Below are 13,044 nucleotides of genomic sequence, written 5' to 3'. Positions count from 1 at the left end.
CTGGGCCAGCTGGCTCCCTTGCTGACCTTACCGTTATCTTACCCGTCAAAACCTCCCGCTATGTATATCCCTAAGGACTGTGGCAGTCTGTCCTGTCCCATAGCATAAAGGGTGGTGATGTCTCTCTCTCTGTTTGGGGAATGACTGGTCACCTAGTTTCGTCCAAGTTCTCAGGAATCTTCCTTCTGTCATTTTGCCAAAGCGGCATTTCACTTCATTCTAAATGCCTCGAGTTCTCCAAACAGCCCCATCCTCCTTTTGCAATTTTCTAGGGGAAAAAAGTCACTATTGAATGTCCTTACTTCTGCAGCAGGAGGTCACTCTTCCTCCTCTCCTGCCTAAGGCATCAGTCATCAACATTTGGACAGCTAGCACATCAGAACACAGTGGCAGTCCCACGTTGCTCAGCAGCCTAGAAATACATGCCCAGAACTGCCAGCTTTCCGAGTGGTGCTGGCTCCACAGCCGCACGAAGAGAGGAGGAAGGCGAAGACACTTCTCCAAAGAACAGACACAACAACACAAAATCATTTGAAAAAGAACATCTCTGTCAGCAGCTACCACCGAGCAACAAGTCCTTCTTGAATATGTTCCATGCTATGATTTCAATCCAGCCATGCTAAGCATAGCTCCACAGTTTCAAGGACACTGCAGTCGAAAACTTCGAGCTGGACGGTAAAAAGAAGCTGTTTGATTTATGAAGTGGGTCAACCAAAAGGAGCAATGCAAAAGGAAAGAGGTCAGGCCGGGGTCTGCCCCCTCCTTGTCCCATCTACTTCCGCTGATATTTATCCTTTGTGAGAAGCCAAGAGTTCCAAGTCAGAAGGTTCTCCTGGAATATAACCAAGCTTAGACACAGAGGCCCACATTTTCTGTTGGATGATCCTAACTTTACTTCAAGGGCATCGCTCAGCTGGAGGCTTCCAGAACTGTTTACCCCAGACAAGGTCTGATTCTAAAAACATCCCAGAAAAAATATATTCTTAATTGTGCATAAATAAAAGAGGGGCAAAAGGAAGCCTAAGAAGCCTGAGGTTTATTGAATACTTTCTCTAAGCAAGCACTGTGCTGCGCTTTCACTTGTTATAACAGGCACTTCTTCAATAAACATTTGAGCCCCTATTATGTGCAAAACACTGTTACAGCCACTGGGGATACAAAAATGAACAAAACAGTCAAAATCTTAGCTTTCACTGAACTGTTTTTTTTTTTTTTTTTTGAGACAGAGTCTGGCTGCCCATGTTGGAGTGCAGTGGTGCAGTCTCAGCTTACTGCAACCTCCACCTCCCAGGTTCAAGTGATTCTCCTGCCTCAGCCTCCTGAGTAACCGGGAACTGGGATTACAGGCGTGCACCACCACACCTGGCTAATATTTTTTTTTTTTTTTTTTTAGTAGAGATGGGGTTTTACCATGTTGGCCAGGTTGGTCTAGAACTGAACTTCTTTTTTTTTTTTTTTGAGACAGAGTCTCGCTCTGTCACCCAGGCTGGAGTGCAGTGGTGCCATCTCTATTCACTGCAAGCTCCACCTCCCGGGTTCACACCATTCTCCTGCCTCAGCCTCCTGAGCAGCTGGGACTACAGGCACCCGCCACCACGCCCGGCTAATTTTTTGTATTTTTAGTACAGACGGGGTTTCACGGTGTTGGCCAGGATGGTCTCGATCTCCTGACCTCGTGATCCACTCACCTCGGCCTCCCAAAGTGCTGGAATTACAGGCGTGAGCTGCCGCGCCCGGCCCTGGTCTCGAACTTCTGACCTCAGGTGATCCATCTGCCTTGGCCTCCCAAAGTGCTGGGATTACAGTCGTGAGCCACCACACCCGGCCACTGAACTGACATTTTAGTGGAGCTGACAGAAATACATATGTCAGCTGGTGATAAATACTATGAGGAAGGATAAAGCAGACTAAGGGAATGCTATATAAAATTTTATACAAAAATAAAGCAGAGGAGGGAGTGCTATTTTAGATAAAGTTGTCCTGGAAGGCTTCTCTGATTGCCATTTGATAAAAATAACTACAAAAAGGGCTATCACGTATGATCACTATGTGCTGGGAACTGTACTGAGTACTTCATGTGCATTTAATCCTAAGCAACTCTGCATTCAGTACTATCACCATGTCCACGATACAGGACTGAACGGAGCTTACAGAGGGTAAGGCTCTTGGCAGAATCTGCAGTAAGGGGAGCAGGGCCAGGGTTACATAGTAAGCGAGGAAGCTAGGACTTGAACTCAGGACTGTAACTCCAAACCCCATGCTTTTCCTCACCACACAATGCAGCCAGGCGGGTGGAGAAAAGGAGCCTCAAAGAGGTCAAGTGTGGCTGTGGCTACAAAGTAGCAGGTCCATCTGGCCTCCCCACACATGGCTAAAAGATTAACGCAATTCAATCTTCCCTAATATCAGGCGATTACTCTCATCACCAGCTGAAAACCAAGCCTTATCTTGAAACAAGAGGAGAAATACACCTTGGGCTCTTTAAGGCCAGCGAATAAATACTGAATATGTTCCTCTCCCATCCCTCTCCCCAGCCCCCAACACAAGATGGTGTAGTAAAGGGAGACACCATTTCTCACTGGAAAACAGACAGGAATAGCGCAAGAGATGACCACGCTAGCTGCTTGACAGTGCCACAGCTCTCTGAGGTGGAGTCAGGGGGACAGGCAATGAGAAAAGGTCAGCAGCAAGGAGAAGGTAGGCCCTCGCTAGTCCCATTTCAAAGGAGGTACAGCTCCTCCTCAAGCCCTCGCATTCTGGGGTGGAAAGGGGGAAGCAGAATGCTTTCTTAAACAGCGTAAGGCAGGCCAGACAGAAGCACTGGTAGCAGGTCACCAGGTCTCCTGAGGGGAGGGAGAGGAGAATAAGGCTGGAGGCAACTGAGGAAGGCTAACATTGCTTCAAGCCGAGAAGTCCAGAAGCGAAATACCACATCTAAGGTCAGAGGGTGTTTGTGGAATTGCTGGAAATCCCAGGTTGAGGGTCCAAGCCAAACTACCAGCTAAGAGGCTACAAGAGAAACCCAAGCAGAGTCCCACAAGGTTCAAAGCAAAGGTCGTGGTTTGGATCCACCCTTTTTTTTTTTTTTTTTTTTTTAAAGATAAGGTCTTGCTTTGTCACCCAGGCTGGAGTGCAGTGGCGCGCAATCTTGGCTCACTGCAACCTCCCCCTCCCCGGTTCAAGCGATTCTCCTGCCTCAGCCTCCTGAGTAGCTGGGATCACAGGAGTGTGCCACCACGCACGGCTAATTTTTGTATTTTTAGTAGAGACCGGGTTTCACAGTGTTGGCCAGACTGGTCTCGAACTCCTGACCTCAGATGATGCCCCTGCCTCGGCCTCCCAAAGTGCTGGGATTACAGGTGTGAGCACCTCGCCCGGCCTGACCCACCCATTTTTTATTGTATTTCAGTCACCCCAGCCACAGGAACCTGTGGCCAGTTAATCAATAACCAAGGTAGGAAGGATAGGTGGAAGTTCATCCCAAATGGAGCACATTAAGAGACTTTTACTTAGAATCGGGATTTCCACCTTATATCCCAACTGACTCGGGCACCCCAGTTTAAACCCTGGCTTACCTGACCTTAAGAATCTCCCTCCTAAAGCCTTCAGACCCTCTCCCCATCAACACACACACGCGCCTGCGCACACAGAGAAATTCAACGTTCAGCCCCTCTCCCCAGAGATGTATCACCTTATCTCCAGCAAGTCAGGTCTCATAGCCCAACATTGCACCACACAAATTATGACCTGAAAATGGCAAGAAAAAAACTGTGTCACCTAGAGAAACCCAATTAACAACATGACTCTGCTCTCTTCAATTCCCCTCTCCCCTCCAGCCATATCCGGGGCACCTGCGTGGCTGACCGCCTTTTCCCACTACTGGCCATGTTCCCCGGCTGACTCAAAAGCCAGAAGACAGTCTGAGCGGGGGCCTCCAGAGAAGCGAACCTAGAGATGGGAAGTCCTGCTCTCCCCACACCTCGGCCTGGTGAGAGCGCTGGAAGGGCACAGGATCAAAACACCACCTGGCTGATAGTCTGGAGCGTTCACCTTGAAATCACTAAGTTGCCCCTTAAGCCAAAGCTCCCTGCTGAAGAAAAACATAAATGCTATAGAAAGCTCCTCCACCAGAGTGTGTAAGTGCCCCACAAGGGACAATGAACGGGTATTTCCAAGAAATTCCTGCAGCATTTGCTTCCTCTCAACCCCTTTCCTTATGAGCCCCTACCTTGAGAGGTCTCCATTGCTTCCAGCCTTCAGCTAACATAAATACCCACTGCCTTTCCAAACCTTCTGCCTGACCACATGTAGCATGTGTCGTGTGTGCGTGTGTGTGTGTGTGTGTGTGTGTGTAAACATCCTCTTCCCAGCCCGTGCTACAGTTTCCAAAGAGAAGAAATGCCTCCCCTCCTCCCCGAGGGCTCCCAGCCCCACGCTGCTGCAGAGTTGGTCATGTAATATTCAGGGACCCTGAGACCGGAAATGCCTGGTTCTGAACTGCTGCACTTGAAACGGGAGAGAAGGGATAGGGAAAACCGAACATGGGATTGAGGGTGACGGTAGGAGGGGTGCGGTGGCTGAAATTCTGACCAGGGAAAGGATGCAATTCAAGGGTGGGCAAGGCAGAGAAAGAGGGATGAGAGAGAGGCTGTCGAGACAGTTGCAAAGTCAAAATTCGAGGAGCCAAGGAAGAGCAGGGGAAGAAGATAGAAGTTAGGGCAAAGGTGGAAAGAGGGCCGAGAGGAGGTGAGGAGCCACAATAAAGATTCTCCAGGTGATGGGGGAGGCCAAGTTTAGGGGAACCAGTGGGTCCCGAACCCCAGAGTAAAGGTAGGGTGGCAGGGAAGTGTGGGGGCGGGGCACCACAGGGTGGGGACCGAACTGGCTCCCAGCATCTGCAGCCAGTGGAGAGAGAAGGGAGCAGAGGGCGGGGGCCCAGCCGCGGCGGGAGCCCGGGAAAGGGGCACAGGTCGCCAAGAGGACCCAGGCTGATGGAGGGGGCGCCCGGGAGCACGTGAGGCGTGCAGCCACCCCGCTCCCTCCCCTGCGGCGGGGACAGGAATCAGGGCGAGGCTGGGGGACGGCGCGCTCACCCGCAGGGCGGACAGGTCGATGTCGTCCAGGCTGCGGGCGGGGGCTGGGTCGCCCATGGCCTCCGCGGGGAACGGGGCACTGGGGCCGCTCACGCTCCGGCTCGGTTACTCCACTGCCGCCGTCGCCGCTTCTCCCCCATCGGAGGACCCCGGGGGCGGACTCCACCGCGCCTCCCCGGAGACCGGGGAGGGGGAGGGCCGGCGCGAGGACCGACCCACGGACTGACAGGCGCTATCTCCCCGGAGCCAGCCACCCGAGCCTCCCGCCTCTCCTGCGCAGGCGCCGAGCGGCCGCGCACTGGGAGGGTGGAAGCGGGAGCGTGACGCGAGCGCGCCGGGGCCCCCTCCCCCTAGGCGCCGACACCTGCGCGCAGGCGCAGGCGAGCAGGCGAAAGGCGCGCGCGAGGACGGAGCGACCGCGCGAGCCTGGCGTGAAAGAAGTGGGCGGCGGCCGAGGCGGCCGCGGAGCGCGCCCACCAGCTGGCGCGCGTGCGCACACGCGTTTCCTTTTCTCTCCCTATTTTTTTGCCCTTTCTCTCCCTTATTTCCTTCTCAGATCTCCTTTGACGCCTTTCCTTCCCTTTCCCTCCTTCTTTCGTGTGCGCAGCTGCCAATCAAGCCACCCACCTCTCCATTTGCGGGGGAAGGGGGCGGTACCCAACCCCCCTCTATTACTAGGGGGTTGTTATGGTAACTCCCCACGCGAGGGCTGGGTGGCCTCTAGATAGGACGGGCTGTCCACCCACCCAATTGCTATGGCAACAGTGGAGCCGCTGAAGGAGGGGCCACTCCGTGAGAACTTGGCTGGAGAAACCACGTGGGAGTTGGGGGGCAGAGGAGGGGCACCGGCTGCCTCAGGAATGCCCTTTCCACCCTCACCTAGCAGGTTGGGGAAGCATCGAGGAGCTCTCAGATCTCAGGATAAGGAATCCTATCGCAGACGTGTATCTCTGCACCTCTTTTAACAAAGTGTTCTGCACAAAGGAACTGTTTCGACAATTATTCATTGACTGATCACTGGAGTCGCGCGTGGAGGAAGGGGTGGCGAAGGGGAAGAGAGGGAATCTGCGTTCAATCCCTTCACATATTGCTTGGGTCACCTTAGATCTAGTCATGTTGGCACAGCGCCTACAGCCATTAGCCTCAGTGGAGGCTGGGTAATGCTATCTAAGAACCAAGAGTCATGTTCTACCACTGACATGCTGTGTGACCTTGAGCAAGTTGCTTTGCTTCTCTGAGGTTTCCTTTCACTGTGAAATTGAGGGGGTAGGCTGTATGATCCTCAGGAGCTCTTCTAGCACCAACACTGTTTCTGAAAGACTCCACCACCAGCCTTAATATAAATCATTTAAGAGAGTTTAAATTAGAAGTCCTTGGAAAATAGCTGAACACATTCCTTTCTGGACCCTTCTTCTTATCATTTGGATGCATGGCCAGTCGGCCCCCTTCCCTAAACCCTAGCCCATTCTCCTTGCCACTGCCCTTATTCAAGCCACTATCCCCATTCATCTCCTATTTCGCCTTCCTGCCTGACTCCTTCAAGTCAATTCTATTTTTTTTTTTTTAAAGACAAAGTCTTGCTCTGTCGCCCAGGCTGGAGTACAATGGTGTGATCTCTGCTTACTGCAACCTCAAGCTCCTGGGTTCAAGCGATCCTCCAGCCTCAGCCTCCCAAGTAGCCGGGACTACAGGCAGCATATGCCACTACGCCTGGCTAATTTTTGTATGTTTTGTAGAGATGGGGCTTTGCCATGTTGCCCAATCTGGTTTCAAACTCCTGGCCTCAAGTGATCTGCCCGCCTCGGCCTCCCAAATTGCTGAGATTATAGGATCCCTTGAGGCCAGGAGTTGGAGGCCAGCCTGGGCAACATGGTGGATTTTTGTTTTTTGAGACGGTTTTTGTTTTGTTTTATTGTGAATTTGTTTTTATTGGGGAACAGGACACAGGGTGGAAAATGTCATCTTGGTGGAGACAGAGTTTTGCTCTTGTTGCCCAGGCTGGAGTGCAGTGGCACGATCTTGGCTCACTGCAACCTCCGCCTCCCAGGTTCAAGCAATTCTCCTATCTCAGCCTCCTGAGTAGCTGGGATTACAGGTGCACGCCACCACGCCCAGCTAATTTTTTGTATTTTCAGTTGAGACGGGGGTTTCATTGTGTTGGCCAGGTGATCTCGAACTCCTGACCTCAGGTGATCCACCTGCCTGGGCCTCCCAAAGTGCAGGGATTACAGGCATGAACCACCACAACCGGCCAAGCCTGGCAAACATGGTGAAACTCCATCTCTATTAAAAATACAAAAAATTGGCTGGGCACGGTGGCTCACACCTGTAATCCCAGCACTTTTTGGGAGGCCGAGACGGGTGGATCACCTGAGGTCAGGAGTTTGAGACCAGCCCAGACAACATGGTGAAACCACGTCTCTACTAAAAATACAAAAATTAGCCAGGTGTGGTGGCAGGCGCCTGTAATCCCAGCTACTTGGGATGCCGAAGTAGGAGAATCGCTTGAACCCAGGAGGCAGAGGTTGCAGTGAACCAAGAACATGCCACTGCACTCTAGCCTGGGTGACAGAGCAAGACTCAGTCTCAAAAAAAAAAAAAAAAAAAAATTGGCTGAGTGTGGTGGCTCATGCCTGCAGTCCCAGCACTTGGGGAGGCCAAGGCGGGTGACTGCACTCCAGCCTGGGCAACAGAATGAGATTCTGTCTCAAAAAAAAAAAAAAAAAAAAAAAGGCCAAACACGGTGGCTCATGCCTGTAATCCCAGCACTTTGGGAGGCCAAGGTGGGTGGATCACAAGGTCAAGAGATCGAGACCATCCTGACAAACATGGAGAAACCCTGTCTCTACTAAAAATACAAAACTGGCCGGGTGTGGTGGCGCATGCCTATAATCCTAGCTACTTGGGAAGCTGGGCCAGGAGAATCACTTGAACTTGGGAGGAGAGGTTGTGGTGAGCCAAGATCATGCCATTGTACTCCAGCCTGGGCAACAAGAGTGAAACTTCGTCTCAGAACAAAACAAAACAAAACAAAAAATAAGATTGGCTGGGCGTGGTGGCTCACACCTGTAATCCCCACACTTTGGGAGGCTGAAGCAGGTGGATCACCTGACGTCGGGATTTCGAGACCAGCCTGGCCAACATGGTGAAATGCCGTCTCTACTAAAAATACAAAAAATTAGCCGGATGTGGTGGTATGTGCCTGTAATCCCAGCTACTTGGGAGGCTGAGGCAAAAGGATTGCTTGAACCCAGCAGGCGGAGGTTGCAGTGAGCTGAGATTGCACCACTGTACTCCAGCCTGGGCAACAGCGTGAGACTCTGTCTCAAAAAAAAAAAAAAAAAAGCAGATAAAGTGTGGCATCAAAGACCCTTCAAGATTCTGCTGGCTTTTCTTGCCTTTTCTTTTTTAACGGTTTGTTTCTTTAGGAGTTGGGGTCCTGCTCTGTCACCCAGGCTAGAGTGCAGTGGCATGATCATGGCTTATGGCAGCCTCCAACTCCTGGGCTCAAGTGATAATCCTGCCTCAGGCTCCTGAGTTGCTGGGATTATAGGCATGAGCCACCCTGCTTGGTGCCTGCCTTATTTTTCAGTACTCAACTATTACACCTCACATTTTCCAGCCATACTGAAATACTCTACTTCCCAGAACTTAACATTCTCTCCCCCAACCTTTGCCTGTACTCTTTTTTCTCCTTGGAATATTCCCTAGCCTCTTGCCCACTCTCACCGTGTTTTGCTTTGTCCTACATGTCTAAATCACCTCCTCCATGAAGCCTTCCTTGACTCACCAAGACTAAGTTTGGTTCTTCTGTTTCAGCTGCCTGGCTTTAGTCCATGGTAACATTTAATGATTTGAATTGTAAATGTCTTTTGAATCTCCTTAAAGGCAGGAATAATATTAGTCTTGTTCAGCACATGGCCTGGCACCCACTAGAAAATCAGTAACGCTTAAAAAAAAAAAAACAAAAGAAAGAAAATCACTAACACTTAAGCAATGAAAGTGGCCAGGCGCCGTGGCTCACGCCTGTAATCCCAGCACTTTGGGAGGCTGAGGCGGGCGGATCACCTGAGGTCAGAAGTTTGAGACCACCCTGACCAATATCGTGAAACCCCATCTCTACGAAAAATACAAAAATTATCCGGGCGTGGTGGTGTGCACCTGTAATCCCAGCTACTTGGGAGGCTGAGGCAGGAGAATCGCTTGAACCTGGGAGGCGGAGCTTGCAGTGAGCTGAGATCTGGCCACTGCACTCCAGCCTGGGCGACAGAGCGAGACGCTGTCTCAAATAAAATAAAATAAAATAAAAGTAATGAAGGCATCTGTTGTCTGGGCGGGCACTGCAGCAGTTCAAGGTCAAGACCATGGATAGCAAGAAAAAGCATAGAAAGTGGAGGTAGTGCTTTAGGCAAATCACTAACCTCTCTGAGGCTCAACTCTGTCATCTGTAAAATGGAGATGATAATAATAGGGAGGTTAGGATAAAATAATACATGTAAAGCACTTAGCATATACTAGGTCCTCTAAATTTACTAATGCCTCAGTCATAGAGGCTACTCTTTCCATTCTGGGTTTAGAGCCAACTCTTCTGATTCTAAGCCCTCTGCTTCCACCGCCCACCCCCCTCACTATGGTTGGTCTCCATTTAAAAAACTCCAGGACTAGCCCGGGCACAGTGTCTCATGCCTGCAATCCCAGCACTTTGGGAGGCCAAGGCAGGTGGATCACAAGGTCAGGAGTTCCAGACCAGCCTGGCCAACATGGTGAAACCCTGTGTCTACTAAAAATACAAAAATTAGCCAGGCACAGTGGGGGGCACCTGTAATCCCAGCTACTCAGGAGGCTGAGGCAGGAGAATTGCTTGAACCAGAGAGGGGGAGGTTGCAGTGAGCCAAGATGGTGCCACTGCAGTCCAACCTGGGTGACAGAGCAAGACTGAGGCCGGGCGCGGTGCCTCACGCCTGTAATCCCAGCTCTCAGGGAGGCAGAGGCGGGAGGATAGCTTGAGCCCAGGAGTTCGAGACCTGCCTGGGTAATACAGCGAGACCCCGTTCTCCACAAAAAGGGGAAAAAAAAAAAAAAAAAGACTCCATCTCAAAAAAAAATACCAAAACAAACAAACAAAAGCCTCCAGGACTAAGGAGGGGAAGGCAGAGACTTTGAAGCAGAATCCCTCGGCACCCCTGGCCCAGCCTGGGGCAACTGCTGCCTCTATCTCACTCCACAGTGAATGAGGTAATGGTCCCCCTGGGGAAAGAGGCAGTTAGTGCTGACAATGAGGCTAATTAACAAGATGCCAATTAGTACTAGGAGACCGCTATATGTAGGAGGGGGGAATTCTGGCACAGAAGTAGCTTCTTGTGAGGACTGAGGGCTGAACTCGAAGGAGAGGATGAGGCAGAGCAATACCATCCCCTCTTCATGCCTCCCCAGAAAATCTCTCTTCCAGGAAGGCTTCCTAATCTCCATACTTCACTCCGCTCGGTTTCCTCCTGCATCTGCGGTCAGTTCTGAGACTGGAGCGTGAGGCTGTAGGAACAAAGGGTGAGAGCCAGGACTTGTGCTACGCTTTTTTCTTTTCTTTTCTTTTTTTTTTTTTTTTTTTTGAGACGCAGTCTCGCTCTGTCACCCAGGCTGGAGTGCAGTGGTGCGATCTCAGCTCACTGCAACCTTCACCTCCCGGGTTCAAGTGATTCTCCTGCCTCAGCCTCCAGAGTAGCTGGGACTACAGGTGCGTGCCACTACGCCCGGCTCTTTTTGTATTTTCAGTAGAGACAGGGTTTCACCGTGTTAGCCAGGATGGTCTCGATCTCCTGATCTTGTGATCCACCCACCTTGGCCTCCCAAAGTGCTGGGATTACAGGCATGAGCCACCGTGCCCAACCTACATTTTTTAATATTGAAAATATTTTGGACCAGGCATGGTGGCTTACGCCTCTAATCCTAGCACTTTGAGAGGCCGAGGTGGGTGGATCATGAGGTCAGGAGTTTGAGACCAGCTTGGCCAACATGGTGAAACCCCGTCTCTACAAAAAAATACAAAAATTAGCCAGGCACGGTGGCACCTGCCTGTAATCCCAGCTACTCAGGAGGCTGAGGTGGAAAGATCAATTGAGCCCAGGAGGTCCAGGCTGCAGTGAGCCATGATTACACCACTGCACTGCACTCCAGCCTCAGCAACAGAGTGAGAGACTATCTCAAAAATGAAAAAATAAATAAGCCGGGCACCATGGCACGCACCTGTAGTCCCAGCTACTCTAGAGGCTGAAGTGGATTGCTTGAGCCCAGGAAGTTGAAGCTGCAGTGAGCTGTGATCGTACCACTGCGGTCCAGCCTGGGCCACAAAGCAAGACCCTGTCTCTAAAAAATAAAAAGAAACAAAATAAAATATTTCAGACATACAAAAGTTATGAATATATACGTGTGTTTATATTTTTTTAATTAAGAAATTTTAGAGATGGGGGTCTTGCTATGTTGCCCAGGCTGAGCTTGAACTCTTGGCCCTCCTGCCTCAGCCTCCTAAATAGCTGGGATTACAGGCTTTAGCCACCATGCCCAGCTTTTATATACACTCAGTTTAAGAAATAAAAGGGGCCAGGTGCTGTGGCTTGCGCCTGTAATCCCAGCACTTTGGGAGGCCGAGGCGGGTGGTAATGATTACCTGAGGTCAGGAGTTCAAGACCAGCCTGGCCAACATGGTGAAACTCCATTCTACTAAAAATACAAAAAAAATAGCCAGATGTGGTGGTGGATGCCTGTAGTCCCAGCTACTCAGGAAGCTGAGACAGGAGAATTGCTTGAACCTGGGAGGCGGAGGTTGCAGTGAGCTGAGATTGCACCTCTGTACTCCAGCCTGGGCAACAGAGCAAAAAAAAAAAAAAAAAAAAAAAAAAAAAGAAATAAAAGAGGCCAGGTGCTACAGCTTATGCCTGTAATCTCAGCACTTCAGGAGGCTGAGGTGGGAAAATCACTTAAGCCAGGAGCTTAAGACCAATCTGGGCAACATAGCAAGACCCCATCTCTACAAAAAATAAAAACATTAGCAGGTGTGGTGGCACATGCTTGTAGTGCATCTATTCAGGAGGCTGAGGCAGGAGGATCTCGAGTCCAGGAGTTCAACATTGCAATGAGCTATGATTGTGCCATTACACTCCAGCCTGAGGGACAGAACAAGACTCTGTCTGTCCCTCCCCGTCAAAAAAAAAAGTTACCATTGTTACCAGTGACATTCTGTCTATATACCTCTCCTGGAAGGTAACCATTCCCAGTTTGGTATGTGCAATATGCTTCCATAGACCTTGCCATATTTTCTGCCTCTTCCCTCTGGGGCAGGGCTGTCCAGTAGAATCCTGTACAGTGATGGAAATGGTATATACTTGCACTGTCCAATATGTTAGTTACTAGCAGCAAATGGCTACTAAGCACTTGAAATGCAATTAGTGTAAGGGACTAAGTTTTTATTTTTATTTTTTGAGATGGAGTCTTGCTCTGTCGCCCAGGCTGGAGTGCAGTGGCGTGATCTCAGCTCACTGCAACCTCCGCCTCCCAGGTTCACGCCATTCTCCTGCCTCAGCCTCCCGAGTAGCTGGGACTACAGGCACCCGCTACCACGCCAGGATAATTTTGTTTCTGTATTTCTTGAACAAGAAGCAGCCTCTCCAGGTCCTTCTCGGAGCATCTCCCTCACCTGTGGTTGTGACAGCAGCTCCACAGTTCTCCACGTGCCCTGGCTGGGCCCTGCCCATCCTTTAACCCAGGCATCACTGTGTCAACACCTTCTCCTCTCAGGAGCCAGGTGACCGAACTCCCGAAGCCATGGATAGGTACAACAGAGGTAGAGAGAAAGAAGAAAGGAGGAGGGTGGAGATAAGATGAAGGGGACTGGTGCCCCATGTGGGCAGGGACGGGAGGCTGGACCGAGCGCTTAGTTCCTCCAAGGAAGACACATTAA

At 50.8% G+C, this 13,044-nt stretch overlaps 1 protein-coding gene across 17 annotated transcripts in view; it reads right to left on the bottom strand.

The window, feature by feature from the left end:
• Positions 1-5,400, bottom strand: part of MINK1 (misshapen like kinase 1) — a 68,614-nt gene extending 63,214 nt beyond the window's left edge. For 12 of the 17 annotated variants that reach the window (XM_017865907.1, XM_017865909.1, XM_017865910.1 and 9 more), the window contains exon 1: positions 5,094-5,350. In XM_017865907.1, the coding sequence (XP_017721396.1) occupies positions 5,094-5,150 (57 nt within the window). In that variant the 5' untranslated portion in view covers positions 5,151-5,350. Of the gene's footprint in view, positions 1-5,093 lie in introns of all 17 variants that reach the window. The other 5 variants (XM_017865915.1, XM_017865923.1, XM_017865924.1 and 2 more) reach the window with 2 other exon arrangements.
• Positions 5,401-13,044: the final 7,644 nt, after the last annotated feature.

This window comes from Rhinopithecus bieti, unplaced genomic scaffold, assembly GCF_001698545.2.
Source record: "Rhinopithecus bieti isolate Rb0 unplaced genomic scaffold, ASM169854v2 scaffold_81659, whole genome shotgun sequence".
NCBI classification, from domain to species: domain Eukaryota; kingdom Metazoa; phylum Chordata; class Mammalia; order Primates; family Cercopithecidae; genus Rhinopithecus; species Rhinopithecus bieti.
This window is presented reverse-complemented; position numbering and strand designations above follow the sequence as displayed.